The following is a 25,738-nucleotide window of genomic DNA, read 5'->3' on the forward strand; positions in this document are numbered from 1 at the left end:
TTGCAGAATGTAAGAACACATCTTAGCTGCACAGTGCGAGAGTTCGAGGTCAAATGCTCAGAGCTTACACAGATAGTGGTGTAAAATAAGGACCACTCCAATGCCACAGAGCGTGCCTCCACAATGTGGTCTGCATGGCATGGAGGGTTCAGCACTACGATGTGGTCCATGGAAGTTTGTGGCATTCATAATACTCATACATGGCCTTGATGTTTGAGATATGAGAGAGGGCACAAGTAAGTTCTGCAAACCTTGCTTTGATGTCCAATCTCAAGAGCGATAATTCTAATGCAGCTCTCGTTTTTCTCATACAGACATGGCGCTGGATTATTCACTGTCGTAATCAGTAACAAACGGCAATTTTCCTACTCTACAACCCGGTACTTAGCGTTCACAATTAATGATCTGACCTCATGTTGCATACTCCCTGGTGCAGATCAATGCTGCATCTTTGTACAGTTATAGGTACAACTGCATCATGGCACTATCACATAGTGGCCTAGTACTTTGCTGTTTTGCCCCATTACTGGTTTTGTACCAATATGCACGCCAGCAGCAAATTTTATTGCAAATATGCTATATTTAATTTGGATTGTAGTAAAGCTATCCATAGTCAATCCTGTTTCCAAAAGTCATCTTCAGCTCTTGTTTGTGTTTTGTGGGGTTTAACGTCCCAAAGCGACTCAGGCTATGAGAAACGCTGTAGTGGAGGACTCCGGAAATTTTTATCACCTGGAGTTCTTCAATGTGCACTGACATCGCACAGCATGCTTTTTGCCTCTATCAAAAAGCAGCCGCCGAGGCTGGGATTAGATCCCGCATCCTTAGACAAAGTAGTCGAGCGCCCTAACCGCCGCGCCACCCTGGCAGGGCTCTCCAGCTCTTATATATTGCCTCATGGCAACAAGCAATCATTCAGGTTCATTCATATTAGCCCTTCCTTTTCTCTTTTCATCCTCCTCTTTATTTTTGCACTAGCCTGGACAACATTGGTGATGTCGAGGTTACGCCAGACATCAGAACAAAAACTAGTCCCCTAAAATTTAGTGTTTAAAAACAAATGCAATAACTTTCAATGACTGTCAAGAAAATTGAATGGCATTAATTGCACTTGAAACTAGAAAACAAGTAATGTGACAGACACATGCATATCAGCAATGTTCACTGGAACTATCACATGACTTCACAAGAATGAAAAGTTGCAGCTTGGAATCTTGGATACTTTCATCATGTAATGGCGAAGTTTTGTCACCAATGCATTGGATGATGCTCTGTATAATATAACTGTGCTTGAGCTATCAGAAACATATCAGAAAGAAAAATACGAAATGCATTATCAACAAGTCTTTACTGTTATGAGGTCAACGGTTTGAATTTTTCAGTAAAGTGGTTCGGTGCAAGCAGTCGCACAAATGCGCACCGTTAATGTTGTTTACCCCCTGTTTACCTGTGAATGCTTTTGTGCCTCCTGGATAGCCCCATTATGCCTCCAAATAAGCTGGGTGAAAGTTGGCACCCCATTTGTGTGCCTCTTTTCGTCCTCAACCCAGTATTACGCTGTATGCTTTGTTGGAAAGACACTCTACGCAACTTTGCACGAGTTGCATAGAGTGTGGTGGCTGGTTGCAACAATTTTGCAACTCTGCAAAATTGTTGCAACCACCACTGCAACTTAAAAAAACAGGGAAAATCAGTCCCAACTCTCATGAAGTCCCGCTCTTTCCCCCCAACTATAATCTTACCTCCAGACAGATTTGGAAGCAGTGGAATATGTTTTTCACAGGCATAGAGGCATGCACTATTTGGTATATGAGAGAGAGAGAGAGAGAGAGAAAAAAAAGGGAGTTTTTCGTTGCTGCCGAACTACTCTGTAAAATGGCATAAGACTGAGGTAGATCGTAAAAGGTCTTGGCAGAACAGCACACTACGCCATTTACCTGGTGATATGATCCGTCTTCCGCGCCGGCGAACAACTTCTTCATCGGGCGACGTCGACGGGGAAGGAGAGCCGAAGTACAGCATGTTGCTAATGGAAGGTGGTGACCCATAAGCTGAAACAAAGCGCGTTAAGTTGCGTCTTAGGATTTCCCTTTCACTTCGTTTTCCTTGCAGTCTCGAGTTCAACAACCAGGCGTGCCGTACTTGATTGTGCGCAATGTCATACAAAATGTTTAAATAAGAATCATCGTTACCGTTGTTCGTTTTGGTTTCCGTTAACCAGCATCTGTGCTCGTGCGAGGTCGGAGAAACAAATCAAACGAAGTTTATTTTGAGTAAGTTGGTCCGTTCGAGCACGCCGCGATTCTACCCACTTGATAGTGAAAGGCTTATTTATTACATCGTGGACGCCTCGATGTAGATATTCAAGACGAGTGGCGATTTTGTTTTTTTGCGATGGGTTCACTGCGGTATCAGTGCAGATCAAACCAACTCTGCCCACGAAAAGCCACCAAAATAAAATGCTGGATGCTGTAAACGTGGCCGTATTTTCTGCACATAAGGCAACAGGTTACACGCCTGGCATTGCTCAGTGATTCATATATTTTGTACGCGCCTTTAACGCTGGAAATGAGAAGTCGTCAATATACCAAGCTCGCAGATAAGACTGATAACACTAATCCCGCCCTCATCGCGGTTTTCGCGGTATATGGTACCGAGATCCCGCCATTATACGTTGCGCCAATTTCGTGGTCACGAAAAGAAAGGACTAAGGAGGCAAATGCGCATGTATGCAGTCTTTCGAGGACAAAGCCATGTGCTTAGCACAAAATCGCATGGCTCCGAGGTGCAAAAGCCATTGTAACGCAGGAAAAAACGGCAAAAAAAAAAATATATATATATATATATATATATACAGAAACGATGCTTCAACAACGAATTGAGGAGCAATGCTACAATTTTATTTCACATCAATCAGCGATTAGCAGAAAAAAAAGCAGACGCTTAATATGCCTGAAACACTATAATCAAGCTTACGTGTTTCTCACAAGCGCTGGCATGACTACGCGCCAGAAAGTCGGCAGCAATATGGAGAACGCTGTTATGCACACTGCTTACCGCTTCTGGTGATTTCTCTTAGTGCTGATCTTGTAGTCACTGTGGGTGCGTGGTTTCTGTCGCGATTCATGATGAAAATTTACGGAAACACCAATTGGCGGAAAAAAAAAAGGGCGCGCAACGCGGTTAAACGGACTGATCACAAGGCATGCAAGCTGATTAACTAGCAAAAGGCGCCATCCTGTTCGATGAAAATCGCGCGAAACAAACCCGCACATCATCAAAAATTGCTCATTGGTCCGCTGAACGGCAGCTGTTGAAATTTCGACCAATGGCAAGTCACGTAGGTGACGCTTGGGTCTTTTTTGTTTTTTGTTCAACTTTTTGTTGTTTTTTCTGCAACATTTTTAAGCATATGTTCTAATATCAGCTCTACGGTCCTAATATCACAAAAAAAAATAAAAAAAGTTTTTCGCTTTGTTTTTATGCTCCAAAATGTGACCATTATAATGATGATGACAATAGTATTGAAGTTTCAGCCGGAAAATTAGTAGATGGGAAGTAAAAGCTTGTACGCACTGTTCTAGTAACGTTAGTACGTACGATAGAGAGAATTCTAGCAATTCTAGCTCACTGTAGTAATCGGAGCTCTTCATTACAAAAGTTATGGCAGTAATAAATGACGCCAGCGACGCTTTGGCACTAGTGGCGCTGCTCACCATCCACAAGTTAATTATTATCATCACTATTTTAACTTAAATATCAGTCTATTCTGAAGTCGTCACAAAATATGACAAATACCGCGATCGTTTGGGGGTTTGGTCATGGAGGTTTGGTCAGTTAGGTTGGTTTGAGTCCTTTAGCTGGCTTGTTTTTTTGACGCCGCATACCCTTTGACGTTTTAAAGTAGCACGGTAGCGAGGAAGCACGCCGAATGGAGCCCGGCCAGTCCGGCGTTGTGCACTCTGCCAGCGCCGGCAATTTGAGTGAATTTTTGCCGATAGCGTGCGATGTGAGTACCTCATCGAGAGTACCTCGTAAAGTTTTGAATCTCTAGTGGGTGTCTCCACGCTGAAAAGAATGGGGTTTTACTATTGTTTTCACCTTGGTAGGGCGACCAAATGAATCCACCACTGTTGTAGTGTTAAATTTCAAAACAGTCGTACGAAATCCATGATAAATTGTAGTGAAAAATTCATTTTATTTATATGTAAACAAACGGAGTCAGAAACATGGCGACAGAGTGTCTCGCGCACGTGGTAGATATCGAGTGGCGTACAGAGTGAGCAGTGCAGGGATCGCGTTTGTTTAAAATTTTCGGATGTCAACGCTGTTTTCAGCTCTGTTTGTTTGGTGGGGTTTAATGTCCCAAAGCGACTTGGGCTACGAGAGACGCCGTAGTCCACTACGGCGTCTCTCATAGCCCAAGAGTCTCTTTAACATGCACTGACATCGCGCAGCAAACGGGCGCCGTGCTTTTCGCCTCCTAAGAAAAGCGGACACCGAGGCCGGGATTCGATCCTGCACCCTTGGGAATCGTAGTCGAGCGTCGTAACCATTACGCCAACTGACATCGCGCAGCACGCGGGCGCCGTGCTTTTCGCCTCCTGCGAAAAGCGGCCGCCTAGGCCGCCGTAGTGGACTACGGCGTCTCTCGTAGCCCAAGAGTCTCTTTAACATGCACTGACATCGCGCAGCAAACGGGCGCCGTGCTTTTCGCCTCCTAAGAAAAGCGGCCACCGAGGCCGGGATTCGATCCTGCACCCTTGGGAATCGTAGTCGAGCGTCGTAACCATTACGCCAACTGACATCGCGCAGCACGCGGGCGCCGTGCTTTTCGCCTCCTGCGAAAAGCGGCCGCCTAGGCCGGGATTCGATCCCGCACCCTTGGGAATCGTAGTCGAGCGTCGTAACCACTACGCCACCCCGGTGGGCTGGCTCCGGTGATAAAAAAACCAGCACTGAGCTCTGCTTTCACTGGACATATGTTGCAAAAGTTGCTGTGATGGTGGCCAACTTGGCTAGTACACCACGACCAGTCTGGACGGCCGTGAACGCAAAGGCGCCGCGTGCTGTGCTTTGTCAGTGCACGAAGATTTCCGGGTGGTCGAAATTAGTCCACTACGGCACCTCTTCTTTCACTCCCATCGACCTTTCCCTTATGCGTTGCCTTGCGGTGCTGTTCAGATATCCACCGAGAAATTCGACAGCCTGTTGTTTCCCATAAATCAATTTACATTTATGTGTGTGACAGATACTGCACCCTTCCTTTCCTTATTATTATTATATATATGTGCGGTTCAGCTTATGAGACACGCATAGTAAAATACGTGGCGTTTAATAATGAAATTAATGATAAGAGAGGCGATAGCTTGCCGCACGCAATCACCAAATTTTGTCAGCGGCTTCTCGTGCGTCCGTCGTACGCGTTAGTGCGCGCTTCCATCGAGCGGCCGTGGTACTTGGCGCATGTCCAGCAAGGGGACGCGTTCAGGGAACTGGTTCAGCGCGTTCCAAGGGACAATGCAGAGAACAAACGACTGAGTACAGGGGTTCGATCCCGACTGCCGGCAGCTGCATGCGTTTCAATGGAGGCAAAACGGAGGCGTCCGTGTGCTGTGCGGTGTAAGCACACGTAAAGACCCCCAGCGGGTCGAAATTACTCGTAGCCCTCCACTACGTACGGCACCTCTTTCTTCCTTTCCACATTGCGCTCCCATTTTCCTCCCTTCTCTTACATCGCGGTTCTTCTGTTCACGGAAAAGTGTGACAAATACTGCCCCTTTCTTTTTCTGTAAACCAATTATTATTATAGTAGAACCCAGCTATAGTAAATTCGGATATAGTAAAAACTCGGGTATAGTAAAGTGAAACTGTCCCAGTCCATCTTCCATTGAAGACTATCCTTTATTAGTAAGGACGTTTTTGATAATCGGTTACAGTAAACTGCGTCTGGCCGCGGCGGACATCGTCGCAGGTGTGTTACCTTGGATCGGGAGACAAATTTCTTTTATTGAAAAAAGTAACACCGAGCGTTTTCTGTAATGGCTTTACCACAATGCTCACCTGTGCTGAGGAGAAGACAACTTTACGTAGTCCTTGGAGTCGTGAGGGAAAACATGCAGCTCGTGGAAAAAAAAAAAAAAAAAAGTAAAGCTGAATACAAAAAAAAAAAAAAAAGCGGCGCGGTCCGCTCAGAAAGTAAAAGTGCAGCAAGAAATAAAGAAGGGAAAAAACTGCTGAACATTCGCAGCACGGGGCAGGCGAAATGGAGACATGGTGTGTGCGGTTTTGTGGTGCTTGACTGTCGCTGCATTGCTCAATTTACCATATCTTAAAAAACTAACAGTGGGCGATGATGCAATGTCCATGCAAAGCTTTGGTTTTCACATGAAATCCAGTTCAGTTGTATTCGTAGCCATGTTGCCTTCATGCTTAAGAAGTACTCCCACAAGATGCAAACAAAAACATCTTGTAACTGAAAAAAGGAAAATTGCACAGAGAGATGATAACAGATGAGTAGAAGGTATTTTAGACAGTTTTTTTTTATAAAGCAACAAGACGCGTTTAGTAGGTAGCCATTTAATTACCAGACACCATTTTAGGGGCCATGTCAACCCCAACACCTGATATAGTAAGGATTTTTGCCGGTTCAAGTGCATTTATTATAAAAGGGTCGTACTATTCCTGACCACTGGATTTGGATGGAGACAAAAGGAGTCCAGTTGGTGTGCTGTGGGATGTCAGTACAGGTTAAAGATCCCCAGGTGGTTGAAATTACTCCAGGGCCCTCCATTACAGCACCCGTTTCTCTTTTTCTGCTTTCACTCCTACCTCCCTCCCTTCCCTTGTGGGGTGGTTCAGGTGTCCACAGAACAAGTGTGACAGATACTGCACCTTTCCTTTCCTGTGAACCAATTATTATTATTATTAGCAGCTGAACAGTAGGGATGCAAAAGTTTTAGAACCTTTGAGCAAAAACAAAAAGTTTTTTTCCCGGAAATATTTGAAACTTTGGCTGTGCTCAGAATAAGAATGGGCAGAAAATTTATTTCCAGATATGCCAAAATTTTGACACGAAAAATACTTTCTTATGAATTCTAGTTCAAGACTGAACTGCTGCCGTGTAGTGGCGATGGTGAACAGTTTGCAGGCGGAAGTGATATATGCCTGTAGGACAGCATCCTTGCTAAGAGGAGATGTTCACATGGGTGCCTTCGAGCTTTGAAGGCTCACTTTCGGGTTGTTAACTGCACTCGGGCACCTTTTAATTGTGAGATACAGGTATATGCATGTTGATGGGGATGGGCCAATCTTTATATATAAGGCAGAAATTTGCTCTTGAAGTTTTTAGTGCATAGCACTGCTGTTCGAAGTCACAGAATCATGGATTTGCCGCTGGCTGTCCAACGCCTGCTCTCTCTCTCTCTCTCTCTCTCTCTACCGGTGAGTTTGAGGCACGAAAGAGATGGTGGCGACACCGCAAGCCTAGGTGGTGTTGCGCCGCGTCACGCATCTTAGCCAATGAGAGGGCAGAGTGGCTTAACAACAGCTGCCAATGTGAGAGTGGTGCATACCACAGTTGCAGCCGTCTTGGTCGTCACCGGGCAAGGCTGTAAAAGCGCGTGTTACAGCGGACTGAGTAGCCCCGTGTCACTCGCACACCCTCAAGTTCTGACTCTCTCCCCTAGCGTCAGTCGCTCGCCGGCCTTCACAAACAGCAGACTTGTAGGTGCGGTCACCCTCCATCTCAACTCCGAGCTGCTCACCGAGCTGCTCAGGGATAAGAGCCATTGCAGATGACGTGAAGAGTGCTCAGGATGAGGCTGCACCGAGCCTTTGATGTACAGTGAGAACCTTTAATACCAAAGCTAAGCGAAGCATAAAAAAGTGTAAAACTGCTCATGAAAGTACAGTATGGGTTGATTAATTATGCAAATCAGTTGAATATATTGTATGATACGTCTATGGACATATTGATAGATATGGTTTAAACTTATAATGTGTAGCAAAATTTCAATTCTGAACTTTGTCCTGTGCTCTCAGCAGTTAATCATAACCAGTCGGATGCGTTTTTGAAAATTAATAGCGAAATCTTGAAGTCTACTGAGGGCAGATCACTTAGAAGGTTATACAACAGGCGAAAAAAATTAGTTCAAAAATTCTCTCAGAAATAGACAAAATTTCTAGGTGTGTGAAAGGGTAATGAGGCAGTTGAACAGTGGGCAAAATCATGACAAAAATATTATGAACTCTCACATCTGCACCTGTTTCGATACTGCTAGAGATTACTCTGATCTAATCACACTTTATTTTGTTATCGTCACTATGTTTGGTGCTCAGCAGCTTTCTTTTTTCTTTTCCAGAAGTGAGAAATAGTGTTGCAGTGCTACCAAGCCCGAAAAGGGAGTACAGGCTCTTTTTTGGCTTCAGGAAGCAAAATTTTAGGCTTAGACATGTGACAGTGAGGAAACAGCAGCTGATTAAAAAATATAGAAATTTTCCCCCACATGTAGCTACATTGCCATGTTGAATGGAACAGTGAAACTTATGTCACTGAATCCTTCTTTTTACCAATTGACAGATAATTGTGATGTAATAACTGAATCCTGAAATATTTTGGAACTGAAAAATTACTGTAATTTAAGCTCATTTCTGTGCATTTTTAATCCATGTCTTGATTTGGAATTTTATCTGAAATATGAGCTCAGTACTATATTGACAGATAATTGTGATGTTATAACTAAACCCTGAAATATTTTGGAACTGAAAAATTATTATAATTTAAGCACACTTCTGCGCATTTTTAATTCATGTTTTGAATTGGAATTTTATCTGAAATATGAGCGCAGTACTATATTGACAAGCAGACAAGCAATATGGACCATTTTTCATTTTTCCTCTTTTTTTTAGTCCTTCTATTCCTATGCACGGTGGCCTTGCTTAAAACACGGAAAAACTTGTAACTCGGAAGGCTACACAGCAACTTTAGCATGGCAATATTATGATTTTTTTTTCCGGTATGCTTGTGTTGGAACAATAGTCATACAGTTATGAGATTTTGGCAAGAACGCAGGCACATTTGGCAGGCAGCCACACACGCTACTTGGGATGGTACACGGTAGCCGCATTTAGTCACCTGGTGAAAAGATTTGGGCTGCCGTTCCTATCTCCGGCAATCGGAGAAACATACCTTCATTTCCACATTGTTTCTGGATGTGTCTGCCACTTGCAAGTAGCACTCAGTGTTGTCTGCTACTAGTTTCCTTGTTGAAGCTCATAAGCATCATGACTGCACCTTGGAAGCAAAGTGATGTTTGGCATGTCTATTTCTTGGTGTAGGGCAATAACACCTGATGCAGCTCAGAAATTCATTAAAATGACAGTATTATATAAATTTCATTTCAATCTATGCACATGCTAAAACGTCATCTGAGCACTGCTCTGGAACTGTACAAACTCTGCCAAGCTACTGGCTTTGCAGAAAGCAAGGAATTGGGGCTGGATTCTGTTATGTGCTTTGTCACATTGAAGCGTTTTCAGCTGTTCCCTTGTATCGTAATTTACACTGGTGACCTCTGGCTAGGAATGCAGGCCCACTCCCCCCCATTTGAGTGCAGAATTGCATTGTTGGCCCTCACTTTAAAGCTTCAGTGTTCGCATCCGGGCTGTGCATTGCTGATAGGTGGCCTCGATATCAGCCTTACTGAAATTTTGGTCTGAAATAAGACTTCTGTGCCTGATGGCAGTACCGAATGGTTCCGTGCATTGAAAATGAGAATTTTCCACTTTCTGCAATGATAGTTTGGTGTTACTAAATTGAGCCCCTGTTTCAGGACAGCCGAGGCCGCCATCCTATTCTCTGTTGAATCTCGCTTGCTCTGGTTTGGCAACAAAATGCTTAATAATGAGCAGCCTCGACAGGTGCCCTGTATGCTTTAAATAAAATGGTTGTGTCAATATTTTTATGCGGAGAAAAAGTGCTATGTTATAATTCAGAAATGAATTCTTGGCCTCAGCCTTACACTTTCTGAATTTGCAGAAAGCAGTGTGTTGTGTTCTTATACACAATTTGTCATCAGTCAGTTATAAGCTGCCACTGAGTGCTTCTAAATATTTCTCAAGTACTTTGTGCATTTATGCATCTCTGCGGTGTTTATTAGTAGCAATTAGCAAAGGCACCTAAGAGTAAGTCATCAAGTGGGTGGTTACATTTACACGCATGCGATGTAAGCTGCATGCATGTCTGGCATGCATACAAATGGCGACATTGCACTCATTACTGCTCTAGAAACTGAATGACCACTTTCCAGCCATTTTGACCACTGGTTTTATAAATAAGGAGGGGGGGGGGGGGGGAGGCTTAACCATTTAAGCAAGCTAACTTCAATTTAACCAGCAAAGTGGTGTGCACCCAAACTTGTCAAAATGCACAGAACACGAAGCAAACTTATTGACAAAAGATAAAAGCATGCTGAAAGGTTTCTTGTGATAGTTTGGTATTATTCATCTTGCAAAATATGGTATCTTTGCTGTCAAAAGTAAATGAAAGGCAGTATCAGCATAAAAAATTAATTCCATCGCCCTCATTTTATGTAGCCTTGAATAGGCATGTGCAGCCTGGTGTTGATTGTGCAAATTACACGGAGCATAAATAAATCTAGACCACTGCACTTTGGATTCACAGAAATTAAATTTTGTGATATGGTCGAAATTACTCTGTAGCCCTCCACTACGGCTCCTCTTTCTCTCTTTCCTATTTTCATTCCCGCCTTCCTCCCTTCCCTTACGACGCGGTTCAAGTGTCCACAGAACAAGTGACAGGTACAGCGCCTTTCCCTTCCTGTGAACCAATTATTATTATTATTATTACTCACCTTCCGTTTGCTTGATGGCAGATTCACTGAACTGAAATTTTTTTGACACAGGTGCCTTTCATTTACTTGACGGCACCTGTATACAGGTGCACCATTGTCAGTTTGTCAGCACTTGAAGCTAATGGGAGTGTCCCACTCTCGTATAGAGAGTTAAATGAAGTATAAAAAATGAGAGATATACAAAAGGAGAGAAAGTTGCAACATTTGTTTCATCTCGCTGAGTTTCATGACTTGTGCAGCATAGCATAAGCATACTCGGTACTACTTGTTTTTGCTTTCTTTTTTAAACAGACGTATTCAAAACATTTCCACTTTAAGTTTCTGCTTCAGTAGGTTTCAGCGAAGCTTGGATGAGCTTAACCTTGTTTTTTACAATGCATACAATGCATTTATGTAAAATTGATTACTGGAGGGGACTGATAAGCAGGAGTAATTGAAATGCATGTGCTTGCTTGTGGTCCACTGGTACTGAATAGTGAGGTAGAGTTATTTGTTGCGCTACTGGTGCAGGTGCAGAAATGAACATCCGCAGCTACACAAGGCTGCACGTAGCCTCTCACGCACGAAAAATGCGTAAGCGTACCAAATGTTTGGGGTGCCTTGGCTAAATTTGAAAGTCAGCCTTGTGTTGACCCTGGCCAAATTTAGGTTGAATGCCAAATTTGATCATGTTTGGATGCAGTGAAATTTTGAGGGTTCAGGGATGCCAGATTTAGGAGGTGGCCCACCCAAATTTGGAAGTCACCACTTAATTGGTCATACTGAAATTGGGTTGGACACCAAATCTGGTCAAATTGAGTTTCGGGGCTCCTGAGGGCAAAATTTTTGGGGTACGTCAAAGGACGCAGCACTTAGGACGGGACAGATTTAAGAGGTCCTTCAGGATCCGAATGCTGCCATTCACCAGACCGTCGAGCGTGATTCCATTTTCTCAACTGAGGGGTCCTCTGAGCAGCGTCACCTGGGGACAGATAGCGCAAATATTGTAAAAATGAATAAGGTCGCATTTGAAACCTACTGTGCTCGTTGCCTCAGTGGCGCATTGGATTAGCACTACTTACCTGAGCACTTTGCGATTAAAACATATGTTAGAAACCTGCACGTGCAACTTTTTTCTTAATTTTTTTTATTTAAAAACATTAAAATAAGCTACCAATGTCTTTCCTGGGAGGTGTTCTCCTTTAGGTTGCATCATGTGATGTTTTTAATTCTTAATAGCCACAAACCCAGCCATGAACAGAGCCACAAGGTGACATTCTGACAATGGTAACACTATTTAATTATTTTCACCATATTCATTTCTTGCCTTTAGTGAGTGTATATGTTACCTTTAGGTTGCGTTCAGAGACCCCTCTCGATAACAAGCGCACTTTAAACCGCTGAGAGGCAACCAGTGACGAGAAAGAAGTAGTGGGACCCTACCGCTGAGGAGACAGAATTACGCGACCGTCCAACATGTCGGTGTTGTCAATCATGGCTAGTTGCGTGAGGCCGAGCAAAATCTTGCACAGCAGGTTGGCTGGTGCCAACTGTGATGGATGGCACCCTGGACCACCCTGGTGTGGACCAACAACTTCTGTACACACTTTCTGCACGTGCTTTTTGCACCATGGTTCTTGCGCATTAATAAATAGTGAAAAAGGATTTAATTTGTTCCATTAAAGGCTTTGTCTACATGTAAGTGTGAATGCTGCTGAGTTTTGTGTGCAGCTGAAGGTATGAGGTGACAGAATTCTTGTCAGAGTTGTCATGACATTATTACTTGCATGCAAAAACCTCTGGCATGGCAGTTTACTTCTATGCGCTAATGCTGCTTTTCCAACAGTTCCTCAGCATTGTACTCCTTCATGATGGCACCTACATCTTGTGCTTGCATTTAACACCTTTTTTTGCACCCTTTTTACACCTTTTTACAGAAAATAAAATGTGACATGCAAGTTGCTGTGCTGACATGTGCACTCATGTGTGGCATGACAAAAGCAAGCTGTAATGAACATGCAACACCTTGTGTAAATTTATGCAGAGGCGAGCGTCGGCAAAACTGAAACTCAGGGCAAGGATTGCCGAGCTGCCAGAGGATCGATTGGAAGCCTTTGGCAAAGAACTGTTTGGGAAGTTGACAACTGTTGTGCTGCAGGTGATTTCGAAACAGGCACTGGTAAGTTGACCCACTTAAGTGATGAGAGTTGAGTCTTGTGTGCGCACCTTTCCTGGTAAATTGGCTGAAAAACAGCGGTATTGTCCCCGTTGGTTGACACACTGTTTCTGTAAATTCGATCCCGTGCAAAGTGCCTCCATAAGCGTCCATAGCATGAGCACTCTCTCATTCTCTTGCCAGGGTGCACGTCACTATTCTTCTGGAGAGAATACACATCCCAGAAGGTGCCGCCGCCTCTGACCAAGTGCTGTGAAGAGGGAAACTGTGCAAATATACACATTGTTCGCTGGTTTCATTTTTTTACAAAACTCTTTGTCACTAGTGGCAAAATACAGTCGTGCCTCGTTAATATATGCCCCTTGGTTTCCGCCCAAAACTATCTGTAAGACGAGTCATCCATAATAACAAGTCGTAAATAAAAATGAAAAGAATTTTATGGGCAAAACTTTTTGTAAATAATAACTGCTTCTGTACATAACGGGGTGCACTGGACTCAGTTTGACAGAACACCGACAATTTTGAGTGCATTAACTTTGTCATCGTGGTTCTCGAAAAATTGTAGTGCAGTCCGAAGCGATTTGCGCACGATGGCACGCATGATAGTAGGCTTTGTGTTGGTCAAATTCTCGGATGACGAACTCTTCACTGACCGATGAATCAGCGTCCGATTCTCTACTATCCGTCACTTCCAAAATGGCCTCATCACTGTGCTGGTCTTCCACGTTCGCTTCGCAGCAAGGAGTTGTTCTGCAGGACTCTCTGGATCAGCTGCACCTGCCTGATTCGGTAAAATGCCAGTGTGACGCCAGCAGTTAGTGATGGTAGTTTCACTTATGGCATCCCACGCAAGCTTAAGCTGCCTCAAGCACCAGCGGAGATCTACTGTCTACGGCTTCTGCCTCTCGGCATAATAAAGGTAGTGGTGGACCAAGGCAGCTCGGTATAGTGTGCTTTTGTTGCTCTAATTATGCCAGCATCAAGCGGCTAAATCTTACAGTCATATTTGGTGGAAGAAAGATAAGGTTTATGTTTTTGAACTCTTCAGGGGAGATAGTGTGGCAGCCGGCATTATCAACGAGAAGAATCACTTTGCGACCGCTTAGGTTTAGTTTTTGGTCAAATTTTTGCAGAAACCCTCTAAAAATATTTAAAGTCATTCATGATTTTGTATTTGCTTCACATGTGCAGTATATAAGATGGGGAGAATGTTTTTCCAAAGCATCGGTGTCTCGGCTTCATCTTGTCCATCCCACTCGCATTGCACATGAGGTGTTTTTGGGTTAAAAAAACAACAACTGCAGTTCCTTCCACCATTTTATGTGCTTGTCTTTTTTCCTGTCATTTCTTTCTTACGTTTTTACCAGCCTTTCTGTTCACATGCAGGAGAATTCGTTGCAACCACATATTGCTCTTTTTCCGTACAGCAGTCTCCCGTTGCGGAGCTTCCACTGCACCCAAAAATTAAAAATTTCCCGGTTTCCTCTTTTCGGGGTCTTTCTCACTTAACTGACCTTCGGTTTGCTGTGTACATTCCTCTCCGCTCTTGCACATTTTTCCCTACCCAAAAACGGCGACACCCCCGCTTTGGATCTTTCCTCCAACCCCACAGGACTCGTTCAGTCATCCAGCCGTATTGAATGTCACGTAAGTTCGCGTGCGATGCACGTTCGGACTGCTCAGCTTTTTTCAAGCTGCTGTATATATTAACGAGACAAAAATGCATGGGCCCAAGTGGACTGTGTGCATTCTTCCCCTCTCCATTTCTCATACGATGAGTTTCCATATTAATGAGGCATAAATACATTGAAAAAGTTTCATTCTCAGAAAAACTGTCCATAATTTGGGTCGTCCATAATATTTAACAAGGGTAATATTAACGGGGCACGACTGTATGCGCTTAATAATAAGGCATTCAGCTTAGGAACTTGCCATCTGATTATATGCTACTTCATCCCACTGACTCCCACCTAAAATTCAGATTTATAGGTGAACCCTATCTGAGTGTGGTGTTCACAAGAAGCTACTGACACCTTTGGGACATCCCGCTGGAGGAATGAGTTAAAATAGATGTTTGTGTGCACTGTGACACCACGGAATTTGAGCACCCTTGCTAAGCTTTTTGTGGAATCTTCATGACTGGGGAAAAGGGAATCCTGCTGTCTGAGCTGATGTAAAATGCTTAGACCTTTATGCCCTCTTGTTGGAGACAGCACACAACATGAGGACTTGAGGTGTCATTCTTTTATCATGAGGAGGGCACAACTCATATCTGGTAAAGCTTGGGAGAATCGTCTACTCCGGTTCGAGTGCTTGCTAAGCAAGCTGAAGAAGCCCGAGGAGCTCCGAATGCTCTGTTTTTATTTAAAAAATTTTTTTTATATGAAAACAATTTTGACCAAGACCAAAAGCCTGACCATCATAATGACGGGTGGCTTTGCATTGGTGATGTACCTACAATGTTGCACACAAAATTTCCGTCATTTATGATGATGTTAGCTGTTGGCAGCAGCGGAGGTGATGTCATATTCCACACTTTTTTGCAGAAGGACTCCATATTAATGCTGCCGCGTACGTGGAGTGCTGCCGCGTATGTGGAGTTGCTTGCCATCATTGTAAAGCCCTCGAAAGAGACTAGATTGAAGGGAAGACGTTAAGTTTTTCAGCTGATTCGGCTCCAGTCCACACCAGATACTATATCCGGGGCATTATTGTGAGAGAAGTCAGCAAAAAGCCACAGAACACCACAGACTCGCTAAATGCCACCATTGCTACTCAAAGGCCAACACATCTAAGGGCCACCTGATCCAGTCATGTAATTGTTTCCGAAGCCGAATCGAATCGGTTATTGCTGCGAATGGCAGATTCATTGAGCGTTTGTGAAAATAAATATTAAGGAATGTACTAGTTGCCAAGGTTTGCTGAAAACATCTATTTTTGCTGGAGATACAGTATATATGGGTGCGTTCAGATAAGAACGATAATCGAGGTCCCATGGCCATTTTTTGTTTCCAATGAAACTTTTATATGTGGTGAGATAATGTCTTGACACAAAGAAATGAACCTTAAGTTTTGCAAGATACGCCATTGGTTTCTCCCGCAAAATCGTATATCACTAAAGGTGAGAAACGTTCTTGCCATTTCAAAAAGTTTCTAATTCTGGAGCTTTGCTGCTTGCACACTAACATTTTAACGTGGATTAGCTTTACTATGTAACTTTTACTTTTAGAATAACTATTAGGGACATTTTAGCATGGAATTTGTTTTAGTAAAAAGATCACGAATATTGCTCTATGAGCGACACAATGCATTAAGTTGTTGGCGCTAAACCTTTTCCTCATTATTATGCTGGTTATGTTCTTAATTCCAGGTAATATTTGGAGCTCTAGACAGCTATGTGTTTTCTCCACAATGCGTCAGTCTGCCAAAATTCGAAAACAGCAAGAAGGGGACAATTTTGATTGCAGTTTAAAAAAAAAAAACATCTTTGATTTTTACTAATATTTCCCTCAACAATTCTCCCTACCTCTGAAGTATTAGGGATTTAAAAAATGTTGCATTATAATGTTTAAAATTATAAAAATACATATACAGCTGAGTGCTTGTCTTCAGCTGTACACAATAAAGCTTTGCCACTGAAACTTTTTCTCTGTATTATAAAAGCTCTAGAATTGTCCATTTTTTCACCACATTATTTCAAAATTGACCAAAAGTAAAAAATATAAAAAAGAATGTACGACTTTGATTCGAATTTAAAAAACAAAAGAATTCAATTCTTATCAAAACCTCCTAAAAGCAATTTCCAGTCCTTCATAAATATCAAGCACTAATAAATATGGCATTACTTAGAATAAAAATACAAAATATAAAACTGAGTACATATTTTTATTCTCTAGAGTTGCTTAGGGCTTTCTCTTAAGTAGTATGTGTCAGAAATTCGATTAAGTATTTGCTGGCTTTAGTTAAATTTTATCTTATGCAATATCCAAAGCCTTTTCAATGCTTATAAAGCCATTTTCCATTTGTTGTCAGTGTTGATGATAGTCTAAAATGGAATAAGCTCCCTATTTCCTGTAATTTCATGGGAAAATGCAAGTGACTGCTTAAGTTTTTCTCTGACCTGTAATTTTTATTAATACACACATGCACTCACTCTCTCACTCACTCAACAGGGAGGGCGGAAGTTTGCGAGAACCCTCTTGCACTACCTATGGCTTCAAAACTGCCAGAACTGAGACCCTCACAAGCTATTAAGCAGAAAATTGAAGAGGAAATGAGGGGGTCGTTATGATACATGAATGAAAAAAAAAGCAATGGTTGGTGAGGCCAGGGATAGCGTAGGGTTATTTTTCTTCTTTAACTTTTTGCTATTGACCTGTGTTAGTATTGTCATCATTGCAGAAAGATAATTAAATACAAAGTAAAAGGGGAAACATCGTGCCACTTTTGGAAACCGTACCCACAGGGTTGTGGGTCCGGTTCCTAAAAGTGGCACGTTGTTTTCCTTTCTACTTTTTATTCTATAGAATTGCTTAGGGCTTCCTGTTAATGAGTATGAGTCAGACATCCATTTAGTATTTGCTGACTTTAGTTAAATTTTATCTTATGCAGTATCCAAAGCCTTTTCAATGCTTATAAAGTCGTCATACATGAATGAAAGAAGGTTACAATTAGTGAGGCCAGGGATACCGTGGGCTTTGCTTTTCTTTAATTTTTTGCTTTTAACCTTGATCATTATAGAGAAAAAAATAATACATACAAGATAATTAAATTAATAAACATTACAGGATTTTAACTCACTCCACTCACTCACCCCTCACTCACTCACCACTCACACACTCACTCACCCCTCACTCACTCACCACTCACACACTCACCCCTCACTCATTCACTCCACTCATTTACTCCACTCACTCACTCACCCACCCACACACGCACGCTCACTCACAGGGTTGTGAGCTCAGTCCCCACCAATGGTGCATTTTTTGGCTAAATGCAGTGGAAGCTATATTTAGTCAACTGGGCACTTCTGAGAAAATGCCAGCCTATATACAATAGTCTCTTGATAATCTCGGGTATGCAAACTGAACAAAGCTTTTACAAACTATATTAGTAAGGCTGTGTGCACAGCTATTCCTCAGTCCTCTCAAGTGGTAAATCCAAGTTTCTTAAACTATGGAATTTTAAATATATTATAGAGGTTTCTCACAAAGCCAACAAATTTTACCCTGAGGTTGGAGCAGATAGCCTTAGTCATTCATGCACCATAAAATACAACACGCCTCTTACGACAAGCTGCATATTGCAGCAACTTTCAAACCCTCTTGTATGACCTTTTGTTATGCATTCAGCTAAATTCAGTGCTGCTATAATATTATTCCCCTTTTTAATGTTCTTTTTTTTTTTTAATTTTGTTTAGCTATTTCCGCGACTTTCTCTCTCCTTCCTCCCCTCCTGAGTAGCACATTGGCACCTAGTATTAGGTACTGTTACTATGTGCAGGTGGAATACTGGTTCAGTTATAATTACATCCAAATCCTTGTTTATTTGTGTCGTTTGTGGAGTCGAATGGCAGGGTCAGCTTACGGCCGGTTAAGGTTTTCACCTTTTCTGTCACTAAACTACTTTTGCTCTCTATTTGTGCTGTATATGCAGTGTAAGCAAGCCTTAACTGGTTGGTTTATGGGGTTTTTCATCCCAAAGCAACTCTGGCTATGAGAGACTCCTTAGTGGAGGGCTCGGAAAATTTCGACCACCTGGGGTTCTTTAACATGCACTGATAATTGCACAGCACACTGGTGCCTTGCCTTCCGCCTCCATCCAAACACGGCCACCGCAACCAGGATTCGATCCCGCAACCTTTGGTACAGCAGTCGAGTGCCCTAACCCTGGTGCCACTGAAGTGGGGTTGTGTGTGGCTTGGCATCAGAAGGTATACCTAATTTGGGTGAACAGTTCAAATTATCAAATTTGAATGGATGCTCATATACATTGCACATACGACTCATTGCAGAAAGCTGCAAAATAAGTTCCCCTTTTGTGGTTGATTCAAGCTTTCAAGTTGCAGTCTTTAACCCATTATATGTTGCAACCTACATACTTGCCTTGCAATTTATGCAAATGGTGAAAATTGAGGAGACTTTTAAGCTGCACCTTCAAGGTTATGATATGAAAGTGTTCATGGCTCCCATTTACCCTCCCCTTTGGAGACCCTCCTTCACATATATGTGCTTTACTACTTGTATATCACTAATCTTTTAATTTGTGCCTCTGTTACTGGCAACAGCGCCTACTCTCCCCCAACTCTCCTCCCTTTCTATTTTCCGCCAACATTGCGCTTTGGTCGGGCGTGGCTGGGCCCTCTGATGTACTTCTGGTCAGAGTCTATCAAGAGATTGTTATAATTCTGCGCAGACTTCGCGGGACGTAGCATTGCATACTTATAATTAGCATACAGTCATAAGCTATCAAAACCTACCCAGCGTAGCAATAAAGCCCACTTTAACCAATCGTACGACTGGGCCTGCACGGCCTAGGAGTAACATGCCGAACTCGGGATCCAAGGGCTCTGAAGGTCTGCTCACAGTGTGGACACTGGATTTTCCGGAGAACAAGGCATCTAACCCTGTTGCATTAAGGCAAATCAAGTCTTGCACTTTTCGGTTGCTGCCAGAGAGCGCTTGATCAGACAGCCTACGCTCTCTTGCTTTGAGCTTTAGGATCGCCCACACTTAGTGCTAAAAAGCACGCTTTCTTCAGAACGCTATTGCCTCTGATATGGCAACGCATACAAGCGAAGTCGCCGACTATACGAAGTCTCACATTGGGATCGCTTTGAGCCTGCATTGCTTTGCTTCGATGTGCGACCACCTCATACGCAGTGGCGCTTTGAAGGAAGCATGCCTGTGTGCACTAAAAGTAGATGACCCTATACCTTGCAACAGAATGGTTGACACCGCTCTCATACACCTGACTTGTACGGCCGGCAGTAATCTTTTGAATGTAATCTTTCTTACTTGACGCTGGCACTCATGCAATTGCGCATTTTGTATTCCTTCTGCATACTAGTTTGGTTTACTTTGTCAGCTGTCATTGTCTGGGTGGTTGAGGGGAGGAGCATACTGGCAATGTAGTGGCACTCTGCATCCTGTTAGTGCTTTTGTTCCACCAATTGTTCAGTGCCAACTCTTGGAATGTTCAGTTGTGAATTTTGACCCCTTTTTCTCTGTCTCTCTGTTCTCAGGAGGCAGAATGCGTTCCACTTGTGGCAATTTGCCGCACAGCTGCAGATGCAGGGAGGGTGTGCGCTCCTCTTGTGGATGCAGTACTGTTCCTTCATGGTAGGCCTGTTGTATTCCCATTTTCGAGGGAACACATTTTGTGCACTACAATTGCCCGTGTCAGCTGAAATGGGTGTTGTGAGGATTTACTGATGCGGATTAGAGCCTGGAAAACCTCACACTCCATTTTATGTCAGAGGACATGGCATCTGAGCAGACAGTAATCGATGCAGCAAGCAGTCCTCCCTGGTAGTCAGTGCAATTCTGTGTACCATTTTTGCACGAAATGAAAAATGTGCTGCAACTAGAGAATTTATGTTTCAAAGGATGCATTGTTAGTCTGTGCAGTCATGTGCCTGTGTTATATTTGCTGGAATAATGAATGCACTTGGTATTGTTTGTGACAATGTATATTTATGCTATTATATTGCCTCGTATAAGGAATGTACCTCTGAGTATTATATTTTTTTGAAGGAGGAAGGGGGGACTTCATTTTTTATATATGCTAATACTATTGGTAGTGCCACTGCAGGAAATGGTGGAGATGAAGTCCAGGAACAAGCTCAAATTAAGGAGGTGCAGAAAAAAAAAGACCGCTGTTTCGGATATTTGCTTAACTCGGCAAATCTGCTGCATATGCACACTGTATAGATTTATCAAGGTTAGACAACTTTGCTCTACCTTTCCAGATTCTGTTAGGCTTTCCCTCACATTTACCTAAAGATGAAAAAAAAAAAAGTCCCCTTATGATAGTACTATATCTATGTGTAGAGTATACCTTTAATCAGTCTACTTTTGCAACACATGGTTATCTATGAGGACCTCCTTTGTTTCTATTAGACAAAAGACATCTTCATGACACAGGTTCCAGTACTACTGCAACTGTTAAAAGGAGCTACGGCCTTTGCTGCATTAATATGTTGTGCCATTAATGAGGACTGTATTAACCTCATAGAAGCTCTTTGGTGGGCTAAAACTTCGCTTCATAGTTTCTGAACCATTTTAGTGTCAAATATTTAAAAAAAAAATTTACTTCTAATGTCAAATTTTTTATTGCTGATTTTCAACAAACAAAATTGCAAAAGTCCAGATAAATAATAATAATAATAATAATAATTAATTCAGGGGAAGGGAAAGGTGCAGTATCTGTCACACTTGTTGCTGTGGACACCTGAATCATGCAGTAAGGGAAGGAAGGTGGGGGTGAAAGTGGAAAGAGAGAAAGGGCAGCCGTAGTGGAGGGCTATTGAGTAATTTTGACCTGGGGATCTTTAATGTGAAAATATATAAGGAGAGTACTACTCTCATAGTGTCCATGAAACGAGACAGGAGAGCAATGACACCTCATGGGTGTCGATAAGCCTAAGAAGAACTAACAAAGATAAAAATCAGCCTTTACGGACCTCCACTAGATCAACTTTCGTGTTTCCTTTGTGATCGCGTGGAGAAAGTAAAACCATCAGGGCGAGTTGCCACAAACCACACGCAACATTGAAGGTCACAGTCAGTTTTCTTTTCGTTTGCAAGATAGTAGCATAGACAATTATTAATACCTCTTGTATGTTCTAAAAGATGGCAGCGCCTCCCAGTTAAGTGCTTTTCTTCAGTAGGGTGCGAAATTTCAAACACACGCTCAATGCGGTACGCGTATGACAAAAATCCCATGGGATGGTAATCAGCCACAATACCCATACGGCAAAAACACTCAAACGGTTAACAGGGATTTATGGCATCTACCCAATGTCAGAAGTGTTTGTGCTAATCTGGTAAAGTTGTGCACTGCAAGTTCATGGCCAGTCGTTCTTTTGAAATTTTCTTTTGAGTACTTGCATAATTTTTTGCTTAGAGATTAAATACGACAAAAAATAGACCTTTCAGTGCAAAAATTTGAAGGGAAACTAGACTAAAAGTTGAAAAAGGCATGAATGTAAAAATAAGAAACTTTAATTAAACAATCACAGATTATACAAAATATAGTCTAGTGCTTCTTTCTCCACTTCTGAATATATGTTTTTCTTTTTTTGTTTCGACACTTTTGGGACATTATGCGAAACAGACAATGCTGAGGTGCCTTGGAAAGATTTATTTAATAAACGAAGTGTTAGCGTGGTCCTGTTTTAACATGTACGTACTGCAATGTAACATTTAAGAATGTCTTTTAAGTATATACATAATGCTTTGTTTACACATTTCACATAAAATGGAGAAGAAATTCCTGCACTATTGCTGCAAAAACAACACAGAAATCGAAACAAGCACAAGTATCAAAATAAAAGTTGCAATGAAAATAATTTAGAGCTGAATGTACTACATTTCCTTCTTTCTTACTCTAAATATTCGGCATGCCTGTCCTCAAGTTATTTTTTTGCATGCGTGCATGCGTGTGTGTGTCACCACCCAGTTCTCATGGCGGTTGTTGCACTATTGCGTACCGATTTTGTTAATTGCACCAATGAAATGTAGTTAAGCCACAGTACCAGAGATGCAGTATGTAATATGCATAAGTCCTCTATAACACTGTGCTGCTCTTATAATTCCACCATTGCTACATTCCTAATCCTCCCTGCGCCATCTCTGCTCCTGTCTGCCCAGTAGAACGCGGCATCTTGCTTTTTTGATGCAGGGGTACTTCCTCTCCTCGATGAAGGGAACCTCCTTGAAAGTGCACACAGTGTTTGTGCTTTGTGGTATGCGAGGAAGTACGAGAGCTGGGAGGATGTTTGGCTTCACACCTTTCAAAAGGCCGTGCAGCTATCTCTCACAGTCAAGTCAAAGGTGAAACTTTAATTTCTTCAGTGCTTCTGCATGCATGACGGCACATGCTGTGCCCTGAGAGCAAGTATGTGCGTCCAGTTTTTTATTTTGCACAGAACAGGCAAGCTGAGCAACAAGTAAGAAAAGCGACGCTTAACAACACTTAAAGGGAAAGGCCTGCTTGGCTCAGTGACATGCGCAGAAAGTGACTGTCCGCAGAATGCGTGACCAACAAGCAAGAACCTTTAAGAAATAAAAATGATGGGAATCGAACTCCTACCCTTCTGATCACCAGCCGAATTCGCTAACCAATCACACCATCCCGGGCACGTGAGAAACGTGTCTTAATTAATTCTTCTTGTCTAGCGTTCCTGCTGCCTCCATATCAAATGACAATGAAGTTAGTGATAATGATGATGATAATGATAATCACACCATCCCGGGCACGTGAGAAACGTGTCTTAATTAATTCTTCTTGTCTAGCGTTCCTGCTGCCTCCATATCAAATGACATTGAAGTTAGTGATAATGATAATATGAGCGATGATAATGACGCTGCGTTTAATGATAATGATGGGGTAGCGATGGAAGTGACTGCACATTTAGTTGATAATGATGATAGTAGCACTAGTGGTAGTGATGATGATGATAGTAGGGATGAAAGTGACGAAGCAGTTTGTGAAAACAGTTCTCTGAAATGGCTTTTGCCATTTCCGTTCCTAAGCAGACTTAAGCGCAGTTTTGTCATTTTTTTCCGTCTGACAGCAAAAGACAGACTTGCACGCATATATGAAAGCCAGCTTCCCAGTCCTGCCCTTCTTGATGCGTATTCGGTGCCAGTGATGAAATGCACCCCAAAGAATGAAAGCACTGTACCTACCCCAGCAAAAATGGTTTCCTCTTGTAGGTGAAATTAAATATGGGTGGTTAAGGCAGCGTATTCCCATTTTATTTATGTGAAGTTTCATAAGCCTTTCGTTGTTATTGATCTTAATGAAAAAATAATTTTTTTTTTGCAATTGTTTATATATATATATATATATATATATATATATATATATATACTTATATATGTATAACAAAATATAGCATAATTTTTACTTCATGATTTTTGCCCACTTCTTGAGCTGCTATTTTCAGTTAGGCATGGCTCAAGTATCAATGCATTAAAAGTCTTTGTACCTTATTTAATCCATGCAAATCATTTGTGTTCTTTAGGGCAACTGTTTTCTTGCTATTGTAGCATGCTGCATTCCTTCTTTTTTATTATTTCAGGTGAAGGCAGCCAGAATGAGGAGGTTGGCCATCGAGATGAAAGATGCCTTGTCCACAAGTGGCACTGCATCATTAGACAGTGCAGAGAAACAGCAGCTTTATGGAGAACTTGCCAAGTGTGCTGTTTCACCACGCTACTTGAACACTGTCCAGGTGAACTGCTTTGCTGATAAATGGACGTATAAACAGCTAAGCTAGGTTCTTAATGGTATATACAATGTCAATGATGTGGTTGCCGTGGCATGTGCTAACTTTGCTACGTGCTACTATATTATGGCGGAATACTAATAATTTGTACCAAGCTTGCTTCAAAGCGTCTTGTGTAGTGCAGTCAACATTGTCGCATCTCTCACCACTACTGGCAAGCCTAGTTTTGCATACAATTCATCATCCAGCCTTTAGTATGTGGTTGGATGCCATGTTGGGAGCATGTACCTTGTCAGTTGGTGTCATTAAAAAGAGAAATGAGAGAAGTCCGTAGCATGCCATTCCAAGGTGTGAATAGAGGAATGTGTGCAGTTAGAACATTTGCAAATGATGTCGTTGCTTTTTATTTCTTTGCTTGGCAGAAGTGGGAGGCAGCGTAAACTCCAGGTTGGCATTAGGCTTCGCTGCTGTGTTGGGATGATAACGGGTGATAAGTGCCTGTTGGAAGCTTCAGAAACGGAATGTTCGCTAGCAAAGTTTTTTCTTTCTTTCGTGTATATGCTGTTCAGAGTAGTATGGGAGGGCAGTTTGTGTTTCTTAGTCGTCTTTGTTTGTCTTGTTTTTGGTTACTCTAGTTGCTGAAAAGGGGGTAAGATCGATGGATGACTTGAACTATGGTGCTCTACTTGAACTGAGTTGGGCAAGAAAGCGATGGGGTATGCACACATGAAAAAGAGGGAGGTTGGCAGACAGTGTCTTGGACGGTCGTATGCACAATATCTCGCACATGCATGCATACGCATATGCATGTGCACGTCAGAATAATCTGCATACTTGCGATACTTCCCGATTCGCCCGGGAGACTGCCAATTTTTTACCAAAATTTCCGGTTGTATGACTACTGCCCTATGCCTCCCGATAAGTTACCTCTGCCCGCGCAAGAATGGTTTTCATCAAACCGGCACCGCGGAATTTACAGCTGCATCGTAATCGCTAGCATCACCATCCTCAGCTAAACAGTCAGTAAAACGAAATCAAGTCAAAGCCAAAGTTTCTGTGGCTTGTTGCATTTCATGTTTGCTGTTGCAGTTGCTTTCAATGTAGTGAACTAGAATTTTAGTTCACTATACTGGTATGTATGTTTAGGGTTAGCTAGGCTGCCTATATGGCGAGCACAGTGTAAGCTAGAATTCTTGTGTGCTTGAAGTCATGAGGCTAGCAAAGCCCAATAAGAGATGTCTTTGGATGTCTTTG

At 42.4% G+C, this 25,738-nt stretch overlaps 2 protein-coding genes across 3 annotated transcripts in view; one reads left to right on the forward strand and one right to left on the reverse strand.

Annotated features, from left to right (window-relative positions):
• LOC146185784 (uncharacterized) overlaps nucleotides 1-3,258 on the reverse strand; it is a 25,399-nt gene extending 22,141 nt beyond the window's left edge. The window contains exons 1-2 of one of the 2 annotated variants that reach the window (XM_084606713.1): nucleotides 3,058-3,258; nucleotides 1,938-2,051 (exon numbers count right to left, since the gene is read on the reverse strand). In XM_084606713.1, the coding sequence (XP_084462839.1) occupies nucleotides 1,938-2,051; nucleotides 3,058-3,127 (184 nt within the window). In that variant the 5' untranslated portion in view covers nucleotides 3,128-3,258. Of the gene's footprint in view, nucleotides 1-1,937; nucleotides 2,052-2,192; nucleotides 2,690-3,057 lie in introns of those variants that run through there. The other variant, XM_084606714.1, reaches the window with a different exon arrangement.
• A 537-nt stretch (nucleotides 3,259-3,795) lies between these two features.
• Nucleotides 3,796-25,738, forward strand: part of LOC146185785 (condensin-2 complex subunit G2-like) — a 65,888-nt gene continuing 43,945 nt past the window's right edge. Inside the window, exons 1-5 of the mRNA XM_084607914.1 lie at nucleotides 3,796-4,009; nucleotides 12,898-13,032; nucleotides 20,273-20,369; nucleotides 22,933-23,084; nucleotides 24,338-24,490. Coding sequence (XP_084464040.1) covers nucleotides 3,932-4,009; nucleotides 12,898-13,032; nucleotides 20,273-20,369; nucleotides 22,933-23,084; nucleotides 24,338-24,490 — 615 coding nt within the window. The 5' untranslated portion in view covers nucleotides 3,796-3,931. The remainder of the gene's footprint in view (nucleotides 4,010-12,897; nucleotides 13,033-20,272; nucleotides 20,370-22,932; nucleotides 23,085-24,337; nucleotides 24,491-25,738) is intronic.

Source organism: Amblyomma maculatum, chromosome 6, assembly GCF_055883805.1.
Source record: "Amblyomma maculatum isolate TAMU_Amacu chromosome 6, ASM5588380v1, whole genome shotgun sequence".
Lineage (NCBI taxonomy): Eukaryota > Metazoa > Arthropoda > Arachnida > Ixodida > Ixodidae > Amblyomma > Amblyomma maculatum.